The following is a 24,576-nucleotide window of genomic DNA, read 5'->3' on the forward strand; positions in this document are numbered from 1 at the left end:
AACAGAGGTATTCTTACTGCAACACATCCTTTAAGTCCTGATTTCAAGAGTGACTGTTGATTTGATGGACAACGACACCTGTGCCTTTTGCCAATTCTGTTGTCAATTCAATGCTAACGGTCTCGTAGTTTACATCGTCACATAAACCCTAGATGGAATTATTTTCCTGTAACTCACTTGAAAGCTCTATATAAATATATAGCTTTCGAGTTAAGGTGAGAGAATGCAATAACTATAGAATTATGGGTAATCGAGATACAAATGTCAGCATTACAAGAGCCAATCAAATCACGTGAAAGTCGCTAAAAGGCTTCTACATTCACATTGTTTTAAATGTCAAAGCACAGTAACTGCAGACATGTTTCGCCGTTTGGGGCTCATCAGTGCAGCGTAACTGTACTTTGATTAGTGAAAAGCTCAGGAGAGAGAGGGCTCCCGAGTGGCGCATCCAGTACAATGCAGGATGTGCCCTATAGTCTGGACGTCGTCGGTTCGAGTCCAGGCTATTCCTTTGCCGACCGAGGACGGAAGCTCCCAGGGGGTGGCGCACAAATAATTATAGGAAAAATCTTTTGTAGCAAAAGTTTTGCTTTTGTGGATGAGGAAAAAAAGTTACAAGAAATAGGTGTCTACGGTTATTTATTTCAGCAGTTTTTTTGGCAAAACTCCAAAAATGCTTATTCAAAAGTATTTATACCCTGACAAGAAAAATGAAATTAATAGCTAGTTGAGGCACCTTTAGCAATAGTAACCTATTTTAAACGATTAGGATATTTGTCAATGAGCTTTTGGCATGACTCTCTAGTGATTTTTGATCATTCTTCAACACATAATTGTTCCAGTTCATTTAAATTCCGAGGACTTCTCTTGTGCACAGCCTTCTTCAACTCATACCAAAAATTCTCAATCAAATTTAGATAGGGACTTTCACTAGGCCATTCCAGAACCTTTATTTTATTCTTCTTTAACCATTCTGAAGTAGATTTTGATGTATGATTTGGGTCGTTGTTGTGTTGGAACGTCCAGTTGCACTTTAAGCAAAGTTTGTAGCGGAGGGTTTCAGATGATTGGCCAATGTCTTTTGGTAGGCTATGGAATCCATTTTACCATGTATTGGAACTAAATGTCCTGTACCATTGGAGGAAAAACAGCCCCATAGAAGGATATTACCACCTCCATGCTTGACAGTAGGTATGGTTTTCTTTCCTTTGTACGCCTCACCAGACTTTCACCAAACGTAACGACTATCGGCGTGACCAGATAGCTCAATTTTTGTTTCATCACTCCACAAAACCTTTGACCAGAACTCATATTCATCATTCAAATGCTGTTTTGCAAACTTTAAGCAATTGTCCTTGGGACATTTTCCTAAGAGTGGCTTTTTCCTTGGCCTGTGACCATTGAGACCTTCACCATGCAATACTCAACCTGTGGTTGAAATGGAAACCCCAGACCCACTTGCAGCCAGTTCACTTTGAACATCTGTGGTAGTCAATCTCGGATTGTTATTAACCTTCCTTACAATTCTTCTACTTGTTCTTGGTGAAAGAACCTTCTTTCTTCCAGACCGAGGGAGCATTGTGATGGTACCATTGAGTCTTGTACTTAGTTGAAATTGGGATACTCAAATGCTAGGAAATTTTCTTGTATACTTCTCCAGCTTTATGACAATAAATAATTTTCTGCCTAAGCTCTTCAGATAGCTCTTTACTTTTTCCCATATTGACTTATTGGTAATGACAGCAATCCTATTATGCCTAACCCTTTTATACTCTCTAAGAATGTTCACCTACAATCCAGCATTTTCTAGACTTTTCTAGAATTAGGTTCTGCATTATCATATTGAAATTTCTAGCACCTTGTAGACAATACTGTCATAGCATCAAAGGGTATGAATACTTTTGAATTGGCATTTTTGGAGTTTTGCAAAAAAAAAAATTAAAAAAAAAAATGCTGAAATAAATACTTGTAGACATCTATTTCTTGTAACATTTTTTCCTCATCCACAAAAGCAAAACTTTTGCTACAAAAGATTTTTCCTAAAATTCTTGAGAAACTTTTAGAAATTATACATTTCCATTGGGGTATGTCAACTTTTGACTACAACTGTATAAAAGCAAATGAAGGATTATAAACATTTTAAATACACAACAAACTAACTAATAAAATAACACAACACATAACAACACAGAAACACCCCAAAACAGCCCCCTAACAACCAGTGTCCTTTCCCAATGTTCTTACACGATTACTGCACGCGCTGCTGCTCACACTGGCAGGGAAGATGAATCCGTAGCAATCCTTAATCTGAGGCAACAGAAGCAGGTGTGTGATGGACACAGGTGAAAAGAACAAAGGCCAGTGATGCGCTATGACATGCAGAGAACACTTGCAATGATGTTGTTATTGTTTGAATGAGAAACAAAGCAAAATTTAAACAAACAAAAGAAAATAATAAAAACAACACTCGTATTGCCACCTGTTAGTACAGCCCTAAAACAGCCGGTTTCCTTTCCCAGTGTTCTTACATAATTACACAAAATACATTAATGTTACAAAACTTAGAAACAAACTACTTGAGAGTACTTAAGAGACTTTATTTATTTATTTATTTATTTATTTATTTATTTATTATTATAATTTATTGGCTGGTTCAGAGTGTTAAAATTAACATGTTTTATTCCTTAAAAAAAAAATAAAAGTTATTGTAGAATATATATATTTTTTTCTTTAAATAATTTCCTGGACACCAGTATAGAAACCCTGCTCTCCTAAGGGGTTTGTATTGTGTACTTTGATTCCAGTCAAACATCTTCGTTTCAATCTGCCAAAGTGTTGATACAGAAGCAGCTGGATTTCATAAACTTTATCCTTCTAGACCTAATGTTTCTGTAATGGCTGGCTTTTTTTTAGCGATAAGAATGACAATTGTAAAATAAAAATAACTGACTCTTCCGCTTTTAAAACTTTTATTACACTTCTTAGCACTACCTTTTAAAAATGACACTGTTTAGGAAAGGGGCCCCAAAACTTGTAAAACCCAAATGGTGTCAAACTCCCAGAGCCCAATGCAGAGGATGTGAGTGGTGCAGTTTTCCCACCGTTCAAATAAACAAATAAAGGAGAATATAAGGATCACAAGTAATCCATTCTCAAATGACCCTCAGATCCAATAACAAATTGGATTGAGGCCCACAAAATGGAGCGTCCTGGCCCACCCATGAGCTGCAAATGGTTTTGAAATGACTGATCAATTTACAAAAATACACATTATAGCTTCCCCAAGTTTATCCATAATTACAGTAGAAAACTAAAACAAAATAGACAGTGAAACCTATTATACGGGTTATAAAAAGCTTAACACAAACTAGCTTTCAAGACCACACATGTCCCTTATTTTGGTGTAAGTCTAATACAAATATTAAGTAAGATCGCTGTAAAGCCACAGGCAATCGACTTTAAATTAACCCTCTGTGACAGCTCTTTAGTCAGTCCTAACAGCTTTAAGACACAGCTGCTATTTGTAGGCACTGTATTGGCTTTTTCAGTGTGTGAGAATTAATGTGTAAGAATTATCTGATTATTTATAGCATGTATGGCATTTTTTTTATTTTTATGTGAAATAACTTCCATGGTAAAGCTCAATATACGCGTAATGTAAGAATTTGAAAAACTGTGTTTTTTTTAAAAACAAACTTATTTCATATGCCTATATATATATATATATATATATATATATATATATATATATATATATATACACACACTCACATATTGAATATCGCTGCACGATACAAGCTGATATCCATTCTGTGAGAGTTAATTACTAAAAATAGACTCCCCATACCATTCTTTACCTGTGTCTTAACCATTTTACCCTAGGAATGCATTGCTAATACCTGTGTTTAAACCTTTTTCAATCTCTTGGTCAACACACCTATTGTCTTTAATAGCAAGAAGATTGGACATGCTGTAAATATTATGACAAAAGCAGCAAAAAGTCTAAATTGATTAATCTGATATTTGAGCAAAGTTGGAATTATCAAACAGTGGGGCCCATTATCAAACAGAGCTACTAAGTGTGTATGTGTGAGGGGGTGGGGATTGAACTGATTACAGTTTAAACCATATTGCAACCTTTGTCTTGACAATGTGTTATACTGATACAAAGCCTTGATGAATTGCATTGTTTACATTCCCGCTGGGATTTCGTAAAGCAAGTAAATGTAGTATTTTGGTTTCAAACGCCTGATTGATAATGTTATGTGCATAATTCAAAAAGTAGGAGATTGATTTGGCACCAGAAAACAGATGTGTAAACATAACAGAAACTTGGAAGGGTAAGCACATTATCTGTGCTTGGGATTTGTTGTTGTTGAAAGAACAATGTTTTAAATGTGTGTGTATAGAATTGTGCAAACTTTATTTTAAGACTGTGAAAGGTTAGTAGATGTTTTGCACTCATACTACAAGTTTTCCAGCAAGATAGACTAACCCCCCCCCCCCCCCCCTTGCTATTTCTCTAGTGTATTTAAGATTTTCTCTATTAAGTAAGCGTTTTACATGATCTAAAACTCTTTTTAATCTACAAAGGGTTAAGACCTTAAGATCTGAATTTTGCTACACTGGGATTCTTGTTCTGTTTATTAAAGCACAAAGGGACCCCTCAGAGGAACAGCTAAGTAAATTAATTATGATTCTATCAGGTTGTTATTCATCCAAACAGTGTTAACTAAGTCAAGCTGGTCTTGTGCACAAGCACAGTGCAGCCATAGGTCAAGGCAAACAAGGTCACAACATCTGGAGATGTTATAGGAAATGCTTCAGCTTTGATACTTTTAATTGGCGCATCTATTTCCTCATAAAATAGTTCTGTCGTGATGCTGTCTTTTTGCGTTTGGTATCCATTATTGAACCCTTCTAGAATTTCTATACTAATTTGTGTTTGGGGGAAAAATAAAAGCCTCAATCAGATTTCAAAGCACATTCTTGAATTTATAGCCGTCTTGTATGTAATCAGCCAACCCAAATACAAAACAGGCTAAACACACAGCTTTTAATTCAAACATGGGGAAGCGTGCTGCTTTTCTTTCCTTGTCAGCCACATCTGTGGGTGAGCTGAGCTTGCAGGGCTGTGTGATGTGGCCGGCACTTTAGATCTAAATATGGCTTTATAGGGTATGTGGATGTGCAGTTAGAGAAGTTGAAAACACTGTTTTTCAGTCTTAAGTTCTGAACAGTAGTATTCTTTTCCCATAGAAGGGTCTAACACAATTCTACTATAGAGTGACTTTTTTTGGGATATGTCACTATTATTTATCTCCCATGAAACATATCTTGTGCCACTTTAAAAAAGCAACTATACACTTTACTGCACCAATATAAGTGCACAACAGTATCAAGAAATCATATCCAAATCTCCAAATGTCTTGCATATTGACTCTTTCACACTAAACCAGTACTCAAGCCAAAAGATGAATACAGTTTCTGGTGCTCTGTAGACCATGTGGTAGTTGGCCATTAGGTCATACATGTGGCAGAGTTCTGGTTTGAAGTAGTATGGAGATATCATAGAAGTCACCCCCAGTGGAGAGGTGGCAAATCAAAATCAAGTGGAGGCTTTTATTTTGTTCCCCATTGTAACAAATACATGAACCGTCAGTGGAAAGACCAGTGTATGGTTCACCAATTTTAAAGCTTTTTCTGTCATTTGAAAATTCAGAATGCAAGCCCACATTATGACAACAGTGGCGAAATGGGCTGAATGAAGCAGTAAAGCAGTTACCTTACCAGGATGGTGGACAGGTTATTAACAGAGAGGCTGGGGATTACTGGCTTCTACTGGCTACACAAAATCCCTATAGTGGCTGCAAGTGAAATGGCCTAATGCTTTCAAATGTTAAAATGTAAACAACTGTTCTTTGTAAGGTTTTTTAAACAGGGGTTTTCATGTTTTATACCTAAAAGATGATAATTTTTAAACTATCTGGTTAGTTCATTTTTTAAAGCTATTTCACCATTCACAAGCTTATAGTGGAGGCAAAATTCATGATTCACTGAATCTGAAAATGCTCCTTAAATAACTGGTTACATCTTAACTGCAGTACATACATGTTATGTTTTATGTTGTATGTTATGTAATTTCTCATGTGATGTTTAATTCTGGCCTGGGTGAATGCTTTGAGACAATTGCGAAAGACAGTATATAAAATATTGTTACTGTCATTATAATGATATGTTAGAACACCATAAAACAGACGTGCAATGAGAAGCAAAAGGTACTGCATGTTAAAGCAAGAAATTCCCAGGAAAGAGGCCTGGCTACTGTTTTCCCATTGTTAAAATTAAATGGAAACGATGCCGTTGCAAGAATATTGAATAAATCACTAGGCCCTGCAGGTCTTGGCAATAGCAGCTAGTTGTCATCACAAAACAGCAAGCATTAGTTAACATAACAACGTAGAGAGCAAATTGCATTTCTGGGTTCGATTTAGCAGAGATGTAATTATGCTAACCAGCTCACGTGAGGAGTTGGCAGCAACGTTCCAAACTTAGCAGTAAATTGCTAGGCGATGGAGGTGTTTGTCTGGTTGACTATTTTTATGAAATGCCCTGGGTTTCACTGGATATTCTGTGAAAAGAATATGGCTTGGCTGCTGCTGTGTTAATTATAGAACTGTAAATCCCATAATAAATACCATAATACACTGAGCCTAGATATTCAATAAGTACAGTACAGTGAATATGCTCATGTGTTAGAGCTCTACACCTACAGCCATTTATTGTATTGCTTTATTTATTTAAATCCTTTTTCAAGTCAGCAAGAGGCTCAGTCATCCACGGGTCACACAGCCAGTAAAGTCGATACAATTGAAAGTATTGACAACAGACTAGACATACCGGTTTGTCTTCCTTCAGAGTGGACAGGAGTGCTAGGCATTTAACAGTCTTTGCTCAGGAACGCAGACTGCTGCTAAACCACATTACCACATTTTCCCTTTTTTGGTGATTTTGAAAGGTGAGGGGAATGGCAATGGCTACAGTCAGGGATGGTGCATAGTGGTTCTTTGTCAAGCACTGCTAATTGTGCAGTGATTTTGTCAAGTAGACAAAATTTTGGGCTAGGTCCTAGGTGTACCCAGAATTAGTTTAAATAGCCTTTTCTAATCCTTTCATTCTCAGGATTTTGGGGTTTGAAGCCAAAATGTGTATGATAACATGGTGATAAACAATCTCCTGTAACCATATTGAGCTACAAAATATGTTTTGCTGTCATTGCCGATGCTCGTTTCAGTTACTGCAAAACCTCATGCTACACTGGCATTCTCTACTTGTCATGTTTATTTGTGGGTTCCCTTATTAATGTATCCCCACAAGAAGGGCACAAAACACTGCTGCCCTGTAATAAAAGTTTGCAGACAGACTCCAGTCAAGCAGTCCGTATGTAGTCATTCTGCGGTGATGCACAGGCCACTTTCTATGGCTGTATGATGTTGCTTTCCAATGCATGCAATGTCTGACACTATACATTCATATACCAATGCTGTGCTATATGATTAAGTGGGGCGCGATCGTGGCTGAACTATTTTAATCCCTGCACTCCCAGTTATAGAGGTAACACAACACAAAGCATTCCGGTCTGAGACACTGAGGATACAGAAATATACCATAGCAATAAACTGTGTGTGTGTATCTCAAATTAAAGCATGCAGGGTGTGTGATAGCGTTTGTATTTCTCACTTCACACAAGTCACTAAGACAAACAGATTTTGAGTATATGGACGATTATATGTTATCCCTATAACTTGACCTGTTGACCGCATCAGGCTTAATTGTTTTTATTTATATTTTAGCCAAAGTAACCCTGTGTACCAAGTTTTAAGCACAATTTGTGAGCCAACATTTATAATTTGTTTCAGAAATAACCAATTTCTTAGTATAATATGAAATAAAACAAACACAAATAGAAATGCAACCACTTTTTGAGAAAGTAAGTAGGTTTAAACCAATAACTGTAATAGGTATTTCTGTTGGTTTAATGCATTTTGGCAAATAGACACTTTTTAGTGGCTCTTACAAAGCATATTTTAAAGCTATGTTTAAACTATTCTAGACTTAAAAATTGTTCTTTCCTTTTAAGAGAAAATTATATGTTTTCGTATATTGGGTTTATATTGAGGTTGTAAATTTTGCCAGATAGGGGCAATATATGCATACACATTAAAATTCTGTATTACAATATTGAAAAGCAATATTTTATTTGGCTTCTTTACCAAACATAATATCCAGGTTAGTGAGATTCTTTCTTTCGTGGTAAACATTAATTTTACTTTGGCTGACCCCTTAAAAAAGATGTTGTAATTTTTTGTCAAATCAGTCGTTTTTCATGTAAAGAAAATAAAATTGCAACCTATGGGGAAGATAATTGGCTCTCCAGATGAAAGGCACGGGTTATCACAAGAGAAGCAATCAGCAAACCATTTCCTAATCGAATATCAGACAGGTAATAATCGATAATAATCCATGCATTGAGAACTCTTCATTTTTCAAGAGAAGCAGTGAGTGTTTAATTGGGACTTGCAAAAGTAATCTGAAAGTTACTGCACCTTACATGAGTGCACTCAACAAATGTATGGTACAGGTGTGCAAGTCTCAAAAAATAGATGGAAAGCAGGTAGAAATAGGCATTTTTTGAGTTTTTTTCTCCAGCGTTACAGAGAGTCTAATTCTAATTGAGACTTCCAAAATAAAAGCCACAGTGATCAATAAAAGATTCATCAATTAATTGCTATATTCCTAGTGATCACATATAAAGTAAACTCATAAAATAGTCAAAACTCTTATTATTTCTTAAATTCGCTAACATGTAGCTGGAATACAGTCTAGACAGTTACGTATGAGCCTATTAAAATTTGCAAGAATTTGAAGGCTCTTTTTAACTTTTGTTATACTTTAATATAAAACATCAATAAAAATACAATTAACTATTTGTTTTACTCAAATGCAAAACACAGATACCCAAACACATTGCCAGTTGTTAATAAAAGCCTACAGTGCCACAAGTACAGTTAATTCAATGTTTTTGTTTTTTAAAACATTGTTCACTGATTTAGTATCATTTTTCTTTCTCTTAAAATGCAACACAACACAGAATAAGTACAGGTTATTACAGGTTATTACTTGTGCCTCGACTAATGTCAAGTATTTGATTTCCTGTCCTTGCCATTTCCAGTACATTGGAAAAACCACCAGACAGTTAAGATTGCGCCTTTAATGAACACAAGAGCTCAATCCAGAGAAAAGACATCCATTCACCAACAGCTAGACATTTTCTCAATGCCAGACATTCAGTTTCGGGTCTTAAATTTTGTGGCATACAACAATTATTTTAAGCATGTAGGGGTGGAAATCTTGACCAAAAATTGTTACAGTGTGATTCAAAATTGATTTTTTGTTTACGCACGGTACAACCGGAGGGATTAACCGAAGAACTCGCATTATCGTGTTTTCTATAGACCACTGTGCTGTTATATCTGTCTGAATTACTGTAGACCGTAATAACCTATAAGCTATTTGTCTTTCCTTTTCTTTTAACTTTGATATGGTCGAAACTGTGTAACTGATCTAATTTAATCATGAGCTATGAATATTGATTGTATATTGAAGATGACAACAATGTGCTGGAATGATGTAATTAACGGATTTTTTGAATATGACTTTATTGCGATGTAATTGTCCTGCTAGCTGTGAACATGCTGTCTATCCTTGTACTGCTTACTATTTTATTATTTCTGTTTGTGCACATAATGCATAGTATATAAGGTCTGTATATGTCGACATACTCAAACATCTGTTTTTAAGTGTTTTCAATTGCCTGTTTTGCACATAATTAGTATCACATCAATTAAGCTAGTTGAAACAACTATTTATAAACGTGTTTGTTCTTTGTTTCTGGTAGCACTGATGATGGTCAATGTTTGACTGAAACGTCTGCAGTATGCACATTGTGTTATAGCCTGTCATTAAATGCAGCCTGTTGTTTTTCATTGAATTTAGCGTTGGTACGCTTTTTTCCCTCGGTGTGCAGAGCTGTTCTGTGCCGTGTTACCTGTGTATTTATGAAGATTGACGCACCTGTTAGGTACTGCCTGTTAGACGTTGTTTTTAAGGCGCAGTGAAAACTTACTTTCTCTTTACTTTTTCACTGCAAAATTGAACAGTACATGTTTTAAATTGCTTTTTTGTTCTGATTTACTAAGCTTTGGCTTACTTTAAAAAAAATGTTTAAGGAACAAGAACCGTTAAGAGTTTCTAAAATGAGAAAAAATAAATCAATACTGTTAGTTGTCATAAAAAGTACTTTTTAAATAAGTTCAGTGACAGCCATATTAAGATCCATCCCTGTTCAAATTAATACTCCTCAGTGTAAAATGGCTTCAGGAGTGGCAATCCTTCAAAGTGTACTCGCAAGTGTGTGTGCCGGCTACTTGGTAACATGCCCCTGATTACAAAATATTGGCATCGAGAAGAGGTCAGTTAAGAAAGCAAAGATCTAGTAAGCAGATTACCAGCTACAGGAAGGAAAGTGTATTGGGAAATTGGACATGTGCCAGTATGCAAAACACATTCAAAGGTCTTTCAGCAGTTAAAGTGAAAATAGGGTGCATTCTGATAACTGAGGCTTTAAAATACATTTTCATAACACAGTGCAACATTGTAGATAAAAATAAATAAATAAAACTGCTGCTTCCTGTTACTTATGCTTCATATGCTGTAGGTCATGTGATCTGATTGCTTGACCTATGGGCATTTCTGAACATGTCGTAACTGTGGGTGCCTTCTTTACCAGCTGCAGCCTCATTATTCAAATCCACTCTTTATTTCGAGTAAGTTTGTACATCATTTTATGTAGAGGCAGCACAGATTACAAACTCAGAGGTGTGCTTAACGCTGTCATGCATGTCATATTAAAAAATAGCTGACAAAAGCAGATTGGGAGACATAATAAATATATTTTTCTCCATTGCTTTTCAGGGGAAACAATTGCATCCTTATTTATGGTCATCATGCATTTGTATGACCCTATATAATTTTTTTTAACCTTTCTTATCTGCTTTTTATGGCAATTAAAAAAAAAACATGTTATGAGGGAAAATTATCACAAAGGTGTTAAATAAATTTGTCATACCTTGCCAGGAAATGCACTTAAAGTTAACTGGAACAGACTTGCATATCATACTATCTGACTCCTCTCACTACAGGAGACTTCACAGTTCTAGTTGCTGATGAGAAAAGGGATGCCTTTGCAAAGAAACTTGTTGCAACGAAAGAGATTGTTAGCAGCTGGTCTCAAACCGGATTCTGCCGAGTTAACGCCCAGGGGGCGTAGAGTTGATGTAAAGGCAAAAGTGGGGGAGGGGCATTGACTCAAGACAGGGGCGAAATAACAAGCAATATTACTGTAATATTTTTAACATTAGCTAGATAGATTACGTTTAGAATTAGGCATGTTTGAAATTCAAAAAGCACAGCACACAGTTACGTTAAATGCAGTTAACATTTATTAAATGGTGAAATACAAATTAAACGGTTTGCGTGAAAAAAGGGTGCTGAATAGTCCACTGTAATGTCATTTTACGTTTAGAATTAGGCATGTTTAAACTTCAAAAGGTAAAGCACAGCACACAGTTGCGCTAATGAATCAAGAAGTGCAGGTAACATTTATAACACTAGAACCACCACTGCAGTTATTTTTACGGTTTTCACTTATAATCCCTTCTACCTTTGCCTGCCTTTTACAATACATGTTTTTATTTTGAATATAGACAATATTCTATTTAATTTTTTTATATACAAGCCTGTTCTTATCTTTACTGGACCTGGCAGCCATCAATTCCTTCATTTTGTACAAGGAATGCACTGGGAAAAATATCAGTATGAGAGATTTCATCTTGAAGCTAGCCACAGCGCTTCGGCAGAAACATTTCGATCAGAAAACTGCAAAGCAGCAGCTCAACCTGGATTCTGCTGCACTGATTGACACCCACGCAAGAGAAAACATATACTTTCGATTTAAATAAACAACGACTTTTGTTTTTACAGTTTTGTATGTACATACACCTGTTTACACACTAGTTTATTTTGAAATGTTTATTTTATTATAATTTTTCATTTTTTGAAGTAGTGCTTATGTGGTAAGTTAGGAAATAACTTATGTTTAATTGTTCATTTAAATCCGGCGTTTTGGCGGTGCAGATGTTTGATATGACGTGCTTGAATAAAAGTTTTGAGTTGTATCCGATAGTTTGTCTTTCATTTTAATATTTATGTTGTTTAACATGTAACCATCATAATGACTGCCGGCGGCGGTTTTGGGTATGATTATAACCGCGGCGGTTCTAGTGTTAAATGGTGAAATACAAAGTAAAGGGTTTGCCAGAAAAAACAGTGCTGCGTAAGTCTACTGTAATGTCATTTAAAATCTTCTTAAAACACACATTAACCATTAAAGCTGAAAATGGATTGTAGCAGGAAAGCGTAATCAATCAGACTCAGGGTCCGTGTTGTCGGATCCAAAACGAAAAGTGCTTACAATTTATTCAATCAATGCACAGAGCATATTATTATTATTTATTTCTTAGCAGACGCCCTTATCCAGGGCGACTTACAATTGTTACAAGATATCACATTATTTTTACATACAATTACATTATTTTTTACACATTATTTTTACATACAATTACCCATTTATACAGTTTTTTTTTTTTACTGGAGCAATCTAGGTAAAGTACTTTGCTCAAGGGTACAGCAGCAGTGTCCCCCACCTGGGATTATTATTTATTTCTTAGCAGACGTCCTTATCCAGGGTGACTTACAATTGTTACAAGATATCACATTATTTTTACATACAATTACCCATTCATACAGTTGAGTTTTTACTGGAGCAATCTAGGTAAAGTACCTTGCTCAAGGGTACAGCTGCAGTGTCCCCCACTGGGGATTGAACCCACGACCCTCCGGTCAAGAGTCCAGAGTCCACTGCCTAGTACTGTCCTGCACAGTGTGTTCTACTCACTCGAAGCGCAAGATTTGAAATCTCAGGAATTATTTGCGCATGGTTATCTTTTATTTATTTATTTCCTCATGGTTATTAAAAACTGCGAGAAATTGACATTCAGCTAAAAGTGGGGGTGGGGCGATAGTTCAAACATGGACATTGACTTTGCAGAATCCGGTATATGATGTTTACTGGCATTCTGAATAGTGCAGAATTATTTAAGGGTCAAGTTATTTAGATCTAGTATTCAGCTAAATTCACTGCTATACACTATGCTTAGTGTTCCACATTTCCGTTTTATTCCAAATTTTACTGAAAAATTACAGGATTTTTTATTTTTTTTTAACTGGACTTTTTACTGATTTATACCCGATTTTGGTCTATTATTCAATGTTATCTCAGTACTATTTTCTAGGAAATTCACAATAATTTGATTAAAATGCTGTTTTATTTTGACTCCAACATTGTAATTAGCAGCCCTACACTGTATCCTAGGATACAGCAAATGTTTAGACAATGAGGATCAAATAGCGTTCAACTGTGGTTCTCTTGTCACTTCACAAACCCACTATCACCTGATTATGTTGGCCAATCAAAGTCTGACTATTGTGGCAATTGCTGGGCGTAGTAACTACTAGCTTGATCAAAAACTAAATTGAAATACTTGCACGAAAATATAATATTTTTAGTTGATGAGGAAGGGGGAGAAAACGTAAATCAGTTTATGAATATACAAAAAAAACCAAATGTTTCGAAGTATACAAAAAGCAAAAATAACAGAAGTGGGTCAGATGAGGCAGAGGATGCATGCGCTGCAAATACTGATGCATGTTTGCACTGACAATAAAAGAACATACTGAAAAATAAACATTAAACTAAAGCAAGAAAAATGAACCGAGAGACAGGCAATCCATTTATGCGGCTTTTACACGCGCTTTAACAAAAGAGAGAGCAGAATGACTGTTAATGAGTTTGTCAGAGCGCTGTGCTTTGCTGGACAGCCACTGTTTATTGCAGAGAGGTGACTTTGTGCGACAGTACTGTCTGTCCATCAGCTAAAACACTGCCTAACGCCGACAATTTTCATCGTAAATATTTGACAGAAAATGGTGATGCTTTAGTTGGTAAACTTACGTGGAACGCATTGATGGAAATGTCCAGTGTGATTTTCGACGCGTCTCCCGATTATTATTATTATTATTATTTATTTCTTAGCAGACGCCCTTATCCAGGGCGACTTACAATTGTTACAAGATATCACATTGTTTTTACATACAATTCCCCATTTATACAGTTGGGTTTTTACTGGAGCAATCTAGGTAAAGTACCTTGCTCAAGGGTACAACAGCAGTGTCCCTCATTGGGGATTGAACCCACAACCCTCTGGTCAAGAGTCCAGAGCCCTAACCACTGCTCCACACACTGCCGATGGCTTGCACCGCCCAGTTCTGTCAATTTTCTTTTCTTTTTATGATTTCAAAGCGAATAAACCTGGCTTGTTTTGTGCTGATGTCATGTTTATATCTTCTGTAGATACTGTTTCCGTCAGCAGAGCGATTGGACAAACGTTCGCAAAGTACCAGCTAACTTGGGAAAATGTGGCCTCGACTTGCAGATTGTGCTTCATCATACATGCCAGGGACGTTAAACCTAATAAGAAACCAGAACTGCTACACATCAAATTCCACATGTGAAGTGTGTAGACTGAGATTCCCCACCCTGATTTTTACCGATGTTTCAATTAAATTTATTTATTTATTTATTTTTTTTTACCAATTTTATCCCTATTTTAATATATGTAAAATAAACTGCAAAAAATTCCAGGAAAATTTTTTTAAAGATACAAACCGAAAACACGGAACACTAACTATGCTATATGCTCCACCAAAATGATTGCAAATTGAAAACAGTTTAAGCTACAGTTTTAACAGCAAAAAAATCCATGGGACGGTAATATTTTTTTCTGTTCAGGCAGTGTCTGACTAGTCAGTGCCAATTGCAGTCAATAACAGAGTCCAGTATTCAGTTTTCTAAAGTTGATTTCTATTACAGTCTTTGTCTTAAAGTTCTCCTTGCATGAGATGGGACCATTTTCACCCCTCTCCTTCTTCCAGTGAATTAAAACATTGCACACCTGAGACTTTTTACAGTGACTTCCTGTCTCCTATCTATTTATATTACTGTGTGGTTCAAGTGCTCTGCTTTTAGTGCTCCAGAAATCACTTTAGTTGCAAGTTGTGACTGGTATTTTAAGAACAGGTGTGTCTCATGGCGGCAGATGTTTTGCTCTTCATGAAAACCACAGAGCTTTTTTTAGGCAGCAGTTTCAAGCAAAAATCACAGGCTCTCGGAAGAAAAAGGACAAAATGTGCTCATTATGCAAAGATACCTCGCACAGCAAAAACTGCAATCCTGTGATGATTACAAATGATCAAAACCATGAGGCAACAACAACAGCAGCAGCAGCTGTTTAAAGATAGCAAAAGGAGAGTGGTTTGTGGTTCTTAGTCCATAGTCCTTGGAGCTGCAGGCATTGTACACTGATGCAGAACAATCTATACTGGTATGGGTCCAAATGGCTAAGATCCAGAGGGTCAGTGCACTGGCCTTTCACTTCAGTGAGCAGTTGTATATTAAAATCACCACTCTGTTTGGCACAGTTGATGCAGGCAGGGCACCATTGCAGGTCAAAAAGAGATGCCAAGGTTGGGCATGGGCACTGATCTCATATCCCCAAGAAGTACTGGGGATCAGTTGGAAGGTACTTACAGTGCCTATAGAAAGTCTACACCCCCTTTTTCACATTTTGTTGTGTCAGTGCCTCAGAGTTTCATGCATTTAAATGAGGATTTTTTTCCACTTATCTACACACCATACTCCACACTGTTAAGGGGAAAAAAGTTTTTATTGAGAAAAAAATTATATATTAAAAATACAAAACTGAAAGATCATAATTGGATAAGTCTCCACCCCCCTGAGCTAATACTTGGTGGAAGCACCTTTGGTAGCAATTACAGCTGTGAGTCTGTTAGGATAGGTCTCTACCAACTTTGCACACCTAGATTTGGCAATATTTGACCATTTACAAAACTGTTCATGCTCTGTCAAGTCCCTTGGGGGTGTTGGTGGACAGCAGTCTTCAAGTCATGCCACAAATTTTTGATTGGATTTAGGTCGGGGCTCTGACTGGGCCACTCAAGGATATTTACCTTTTTGTTCCTTAACCACTCCAGTGTAGCTTTGGCTGTGTGCTTTGGGTCGTTGTCATGCTGAAAGGTGAACTTCCGTCCCAGTTTCAGCTTTCTTGCAGAGGGCAGCAGGTTTTCCTCAAGGACTTCTCTGTACTTTGCTCCATTCATTTTCCCTTCTATCCTGACGAGTGCCCCAGTCCCTGCCGATGAGAAACATCCCCATAACATGATGCTGCCACCACCATGCTTCACAGTAGGGATGGTGTTCTTTGGGTGATGCGCTGTGTTGGGTTTGCGCCAAACATAACGCTTTGCATTTGTTGTAAGTCGCCCTGGAAAAGGGTCTCTTCTAAGAAATAAATAAATAAAAAAATTAGGCCCAAAAGTTCTATTTTAGTTTCGTCAGACCACAGAACTTTTTGCCACATGTCTACAGAATCGCCTGAGTGTTTTTTGCATACTTCAAGACGGGATTCAAGGTGGGCTTTCTTGAGTAATGGCTTCCTTCTTGCCACCCTACCATACAGGCCAGATTTGTGGAGTGCTTGGGATATTGTTGTCACATGCACACTTTGACCAGTCTTGGCCATAAAAGCCTGTAGCTCTTGCAAAGTTGCCATTGTAATCGTCTTGACCGTGCTCCAAGGGATATTCAAGGCCTTTGATATTATTTTATACCCATTCCCTGATCTGTGCCTTTCAACAACTTTGTCCCAGAGTTCTTTTGAAAGCGCCTTGGTGCTCATGGTTGAGTCTTTGCTTTGAAATGCACTACCCAGCAGAGGGAACCTACAGGAACTGCTGAATTTATCCTGAAATCATGTGAATCACTACAATTTAACACAGGTGGAGGCCACTTAACTTGGTGTGTGATTTTGAAGGCGATTGGTTACACCTCAGCTAATTACAAGGGAGGTGGACACTTATCCAACCAAGCTATTTCAGTTTTTAATTAATTTTCTAAAAATTTCTAGAATATTTTTTTCATTTGGAAGTTGTGGGGTAGGATGTGTAGATAAATGAAAAAAAAAAAACAATTTTAATGCATTTTAATTCCAGGCTATAAGACAACAAAAGGTGAAAATTTTGAAAGGGGGTGTAGACTATAGGCTCTGTAGATGCTCTTTTTGCTATCCCTGCTCGTTTGAGAAATAGACTTAGGTGTCTAGGTCACCCCACATCTCCCATGAGATTCAAAATTTAAACTATGTAAATGTTTAGAAAATAATCAAAATTAGACTGATTCTTATTTGTTTTGTTCGAACTGGTCTTTAATCGGAAATGCCCTGTTTTGACGTCTTAGATTCGCTTCATTCACCTGTGTTTCAGGCAAAACCATACCCTTAGGATTAAGAAAGCTGAAGCCCTGCAAACAACGTCTCCCTGAGCAGGTTATAGGAAACCTGTCATACAGGACATTAGCCCAATAACGCGATTTTTACAATTTTCTTAAGAAATAAACAGAAATGATTTTGTAATTACTATTTGTATTTCATAAAAAAAATAAAATAAATTACATTAACGAAACTGTACAGCTCTGCTGTATGTACTGTTCAGCATGCACACAGTGCTGTGCAGTGATTATGTCATATGCAATCTAGGCAGGAAATTAAAATACTGCACACTGTAAACAAGAAAATGGATGTCTCTAAAAAGGCAAAAAATGTGTCTGCAGCAGATCACATAAATTGGCTGTTGACAGGCACTTAGATTCAAGTATTCACCGAATGAGAATTACTTGCACAGAAATAAAAAATGGTGACTTCCATGTTCCAAAAGTCCACTGAAAACCGTGAAGCACAAAACACATGAAATACTGACCTGACAGAGGCGTTTGTTTGTGCAAATATCCCTTTTGATAAAAATTGGACAACCAAAAGTTACGCACATTTTCAGACTGAGTGTGCAAATGGTGGAGTGATTCCTTCATCAGCCCATCTGAGACATGAAGACTTACCTAAAGTTGCCAAGTATAACAAGCAGGAGATTATGAAATTGGTAAAACAGTCTGGTTGCTTGTCAGTGGTAACTGACGAGTCGCCTGATGCCCAAGATCAGTATGGGTTACACATTGTATTTGTTTTGCAAGACCTAAATGATGAATATGCAGCTGACGTACTAGAACTGAAAGCTGTCCTTGCAGATACACTTTACCTACAGTAAAGTGTATTTACAACACCGTTTCACAAGCTATTGTAAAGTGCTTCAATAACTTTGACGTTGATTTTAATGATGTCAGTGAATTTATCTCTATATTTGATGTTTAAAAAAATAATAATAATCTGTACACACAACTTATAAAATAGTTCAGTGCACATTATTATTATTTATTTCTTAGCCGACGCCCTTATCCAGGGCGACTTACAATTGTTACAAGATATCACATTATTTTTACATACAATTCCCCATTTATACAGTTGGGTTTTTTACTGGAGTAATCTAGGTAAAGTACCTTGCTCAAGGGTACAGCAGCAGTGTCCCCACCAGGGATTGAACCCACGACCCTCCGGTCAAGAGTCCAGAGCCCAAACCACTACTCCACACTGCTGCCCCGGGTCAATGATAATTAACCCGTGACACTGCCGTGAATTTTAATGAAAATTTCCGAGATTTTCATAGGGCCTTATTTATAACCAGTCAGTCTGCGTTTGTTTCTTCTTCGAATATGCATATAATTAATTCTATTTTAGAAATCACAATGTATGTAAACCACAAAAGAAAATGATAAGTTTGTTAATGAACCGTGTGTTTCAGTAAAATGCTATTAAGCTGAAGCTTTCATTACCATTTCTAATAAAGTGATAGAAATCTGTAATAAATGTAAACCCCTAACGCTGCAGTTAACCACTCATTCCAGTCAGTTTCATTTTAATTTGTTTTCTCTAAAGGGAAGTCGGAGGCACTATTTATATTTTATATTACTTCTTATATTACATGGAGGTATGCGATGTTCATACCATTACTACACAAGAAGAACTATGCACAGTTACATAGACTCTGCTTAGGGTTCTTTTTGTTTCATGCGTTTCAGGCAGATTTAGTCCTTGTTTTAAGGATCGTCTGGGTTAGATTCTGAAAGCTGTTTACTCTAGATCATCATTAGCGCAGTTCTTTCAGAAAGGCAATATGCACACAGTAAAGTTACTGAACCAGGAATAAACAACCCAGGCTAAGGCGCTTAGAAGTAGTTGTTGTTTTTTTTAATTCGTTTTAGAATTAGCATAATTGGTGTTTTTTTTCTTTAGGAAAAAAAAATGTGCCAATGACGATTTTGATTAAAAAGCTTTGAGAATCTAGCCCATTTTACCTGTTTGATTCTCACTGATGCAAAACATAAATACACACTTTTGTTGTTTTGTGAGTAAAGTAAACAAAAAGAAAAATGAACACTTGATTTCAATGTGGCTGGACAAAGGGGGGAGCTGTATTAAAAAATACTTTTTTTTAATACATTCAGTCCCACTCTTTTTGATACATTCAGTCTTGCTCTTTATGCTTAAACTTTATGGACACATAATGAATTGCTTAAAATCAAAGTTTAGGCATCAAGGGAATAGTATAATTATCATTTCAGAGGAGAATTGTATCCCGTTGCCAACACCAACGCAGTACTTCTGAAATGAGAATAAAATCTGCTAAATCAAGAATATAATTAATACCAAATATAATTAATATGATGCATAGTTGTTATGAATGGCAGGTATGGCAAAAGCATAATAAAGCATGATATCCACTAGAAGTGTGCTCTAAATATTCAGAATAAAGCTATAATAATACTTAACCCATTTCAAAATTAAAAATAAACCATGAAGGCGACATTTTTAGGTAAATGTTTTTATCACCATTTTTAAAGTAAAGTTCCAAATTAAGCACCTTCCCTGTTTCTACAGAACCGTAAAATACGTTATGTTATTTTAAAACAAACCTGCAAAGTTAAAGTAGACCACAAAAGGAAGTAACAGAAAGTTTGTCAGGTCTGTCCCTCCTATCTTAGGGAAAACTGTACACAAAATGTTATATCTAGTTTGAAAAGAATGGACCAGTTAAACCTGCCTAAAAAACGGAAGCATATTTATTACTGACATGACTGCTTTAAGTGCCGCTTGAGTTCTGTAGTAGAAAAGTGTTGTGTTTTTGTTGGAAACCTATTTGCAGAACCTGTCCGAGAGAGAACAGATTTAGAGTGTTTTTACCCAGTGTATTGTGCTCTGAAGGGACTGTTAACAGATTAACGTAAGTGAAAAGGGGACCACGCTGACTCAAGAAGTCTGGACAATAAGCATGCATTACATGTTGGCACAGGGGTTAAAGGGGACCACACACATCCCTACTACTGTTAAATCAACACCTTATTTTCCTCTTTACCTCCTCCGAGGGACTGTTGCTTAACCCAAAACCTTTCCTTGTGCTGCTGTATGATGTTTTATGAAGCTTTTGCTACAGTATTCTAACAGGAAGTTAAATATTTGTTTTGTACAGACATGACATGGCTGTGCACATGCATTTGGTAGTTTTGGCAGTGAACCGCGACGAGATGTAGTTCTTAATGTTTAATAAAGACAGCTCTTAATAGGGATAAAACAATTAATCTACCTTGTGTTGATTTAACTTTTTTCTTCTTTGACTTGAGGAAACATGACCGAAAGTCAGTGAATGTACAACTTTGGTTATATTTTTTCAGTTGGATTGGTTAAAGCCACATTTTTCAAGAAGCTGATTAAACATTTGCTTTGGTAAACAAGCTAGTCTTGAGGTCTAACTTTATGTGCAAAAGGGAGCAGTATTTCAAAAGTGGGTAAAACATCACATTACAAAAATAGCTTTTTAGGTTAAAGGTTTAGTAGAAAACGATGTTGCTTTAGGAACCTACAGCCTTAATTAGAATCCTGGTCCTGCAGGGTCATTTCTTACAAGACGTCATTGCTCTTAACGTAAATGCACTAACATCTGACTGATTGAGCTATTGAATGCTGTATCTTGGCAACTGTTTCCCCAGATTTGATGAATATATGCATAGGAATTTGTTATGAGATGCTACATACAGTGGATGTTGGTTTAGATGACCCGTACATATACACCCTTGTCCAGACTAAGGGTTGCTGCATTGCTGAACAGAACCCGATTGAACAGGCTTCACACCATCCTTCTCTTGCTTTGAGAGCTTGCTGTCTGACTATGTTGTCCATTGGAACATAACACTGTAGGTGTAAAAATTCCAGAGCAGAGTGTCCTATTATCTGCCCCGCTCCATTGCCTTTAACCAATATTTGTTCTGGTCGATTTCGAGGGTTGCTGAAGTTGTAGTGACTTGGCGTCAGGTTTTCATTGTGCATTTTTCCCACACTAGCCAGCCAGCCAGCCAGCCTGTAACCACCTGGATGTTCTCTGACTGCGGTGCTGGATTAGAGTTGTGACTGTAGTCTGTATCTGCAGAGAAGGGATAACACAAGCAGGGTTGCAAGTAAGCTCTGCCTAAGCATAATCTGTGCTTGCAATGATTTAGATTGCTAGGATTGTAATACATGAAAGTGTATGACATTGCCAGAGCTGTAAATAGAGTAAAGGGGGATTCAACTGTAAAATCCAATGCCATATAGTGACACACTTTCCAATGTTTTAAATGAAGGGCTACTACTACAAACCTTGATGTAATCCATCTATCTATTTTTTAAAGGATCACCTATAAAAGAGATAGCTACACAAGCACAGATGACTTTCTGAAGCAGGTTCAAAACTTGATTTCCTTTGTGCTAGTGAAAGACTTGACTGAACTAAAACATGTCGCTGCTTGTTCAAAGTCCCAGTTACAATACAGCTCTGGCCAAAAGTTTTGCATCACCCTATAGATCTAATATGAACTAATTTTGCTTCATAAGGTGGAATGAAACCTGCTAAATAATGTTACGTTAACATATTGAATTACATACCGCTTTGTAGTTTTCCATATACTTAATGAAAAACTGACAAAAAAAAAATTAAAAAATGTGACATTTCGAAATCTAACCTGGTGTACTGTACTACTATGGCTTCCGGTAGGCTTTTGTGATATCATTTTGTAGTTTCTTTTATAACATGATGTTAAATAAAATATCTAAATTATGTTCATATAGTTTTTATTATATCTCAATCCTAAAGTTCTGGGTGATGCAAAACTTTTGGACAGAGCTGCATACAGTAGTTTCTTTAAGAAAGGTTACCCAATGGTGGCATCAGTTTTGTGCACCTAAGGGCCTAGTAGATAAATAATGAATTACCCTGAAATTGTGTGGGCTGATTGAGCAGTAGATGCTTTGTGGATTTTTGCAATTTTTTTAAAGAAGTGTGACACAGTGGTCCTTGTATTCCCTGCTGCAGTCTCAGATAAAATGCTCTGACTTGTTGGGCACCCACTGTGATCTCCCTTCAGCCTCTGACACATCTTTCTTTCTAACAGCCCAGGACTTATATACCGCACAGTCAATCATGTGACACGTCATGTGGCTACTCTAATAAAGTGCCAAGACGTGTGGTAACAAAATGGGCTGCAGTATGTTTAATTTCAGGGTGGTAATGCAAACTGAGGTTGTTCAAATGTACTGTACACAGATGCTCATGAATTATCCAGTACGGATGCACATTTATGTTTCAAAAACAGTGTTATAAAGTGTAATAGGTTACCCAGTATCTGTCCGTAACTAGATTAAACTGGCAGAGGTAGTACAATTTGAAAATAACTGACAATTTCTCACAAAAATAAAATCTTAAGTAGGAAAAAAATAAACATTATTTGTATAGTAATACTGAAAGAAAACTTTTCAAATTAAATGACAACCATTTTGACTATAAGTCTTTCTCAATGTTATCAAGTGGTTTTATTTCTTAGAGCGCTTTTTATTAATTTGTGCAACAGTTAATAAGAAAATCATGTATTAGTCAAGGTAAAAAGAAAGTATGCATGGCAATCATACTGAAACAGTCACTAACATGTTTTGTGGTAATGAAATTGCCTTAAATTCTACTTCATTTCTACATTTCTATAAAAACAGAGCAACCAACAATTAAAACTGTTTTTAAACTGGTTCCCCATGGGTTCACTAAATTAGTAAATACACTTCAGGGTTCATATCTTTAACATTAACCATAAAGATCGTTTTCTATCTTGATTTATATGATTATTTTGAGAAGGCCTCATTGTGACCCGGTTTTCCTGTTGACCCAGTGAACTTGTGTTTTGCGATGTCCTGGAACAGGGGGAGCTGTCTGTGTCAGGGTGCCAGGTAACACAGGAGTGTTGAGGAGACGCTGTTATTTGATGTCTGCTTTCAAAGCCAGGCAGCCTCTTGGCAGCTAGAAGTGGAATGTTTTGATTCAACTTGCATTAGTCTGTATTAGCCAGGGCGGACAAATAAATAAAAACATGATTCCTTTTGAAATCGTTACACACACACAAAAAAAAAAACCACCGGGAAATAAAATAGGATAAGGACATTTTTAATAAAAAAAACATATCCGGTCAAATTATGTAGAGAACTGGACAGATAATTAGAGACATGTCTGTGAACCCCTTGTGGTTTGCTGTACGGTATTAAAAACTGTTTTCGCTCGGTCCTATTTTTGGTTTGGTTGGTTTACATTTAAAATAATACTCTTTTTTTTAAAGTAGGCCTTGTGCTGTGAAATTTCTGCATGATATAAAATATAAAATAATACTGTATGTGATGTCACTGTTCGTTATACAGCACCCATCCCCTAAGAATTACAGTCAAATAGATTTAAAAAAAAAAAAAGAATTGGAACATCATTTGTCAGTATCTAACAAATTGGCAACTATAAGTAGGATTAAGACAAGTTTCTAGATTTGGATATATACGTAATTAATAATAATAATAATAATAATAATAATAATAATAATAATAATAATACAGAATTGACAGCAATTGTCCCTGCTCTGATCTCATCATAGTGAGTCATACAGTCAGGGGAGCACAGGTTCACGTCCTGGCTGTGCGAAGTGGGTGTCAAAGAGGAAACTGGCTTGCTCGTGGGATCGGAGGACACCCACTGACCCTTCAGTTCTGCTGAGCTGGGTGGGGAATTGCTGCAGTGAGGGGAAAAAATAATTGGACATTCTAAATTGGGCACACCAAATTAAAAAGTAAAAAATACATTTAAAAAAGAGCATTGGTTTACAAGGCAATTGTCAAAAAGTTTTAATTTGTTTGTTTTTTGTAGATAATTGGTTGCCAGGTCAGGAGGGAGCCTGAAGGATCCACTGAGCGTTACACCCGATGGATAAATGGACTGACTCAATCACAGCTTCTGACGCAGGTAAGGCACCATTTCAGTGTG

General features: G+C 36.6%; 1 protein-coding gene across 2 annotated transcripts in view; it reads left to right on the forward strand.

Moving 5' to 3' along the window:
* b3gntl1 (UDP-GlcNAc:betaGal beta-1,3-N-acetylglucosaminyltransferase-like 1) overlaps positions 1-24,576 on the forward strand; it is a 145,640-nt gene that overhangs the window by 19,961 nt on the left and 101,103 nt on the right. For both annotated transcript variants that reach the window (XM_034040611.3, XM_034040612.3), the window contains one exon: positions 24,460-24,555. In XM_034040611.3, the coding sequence (XP_033896502.2) occupies positions 24,460-24,555 (96 nt within the window). The remainder of the gene's footprint in view (positions 1-24,459; positions 24,556-24,576) is intronic.

This window comes from Acipenser ruthenus, chromosome 19 (assembly GCF_902713425.1).
Source record: "Acipenser ruthenus chromosome 19, fAciRut3.2 maternal haplotype, whole genome shotgun sequence".
Lineage (NCBI taxonomy): Eukaryota > Metazoa > Chordata > Actinopteri > Acipenseriformes > Acipenseridae > Acipenser > Acipenser ruthenus.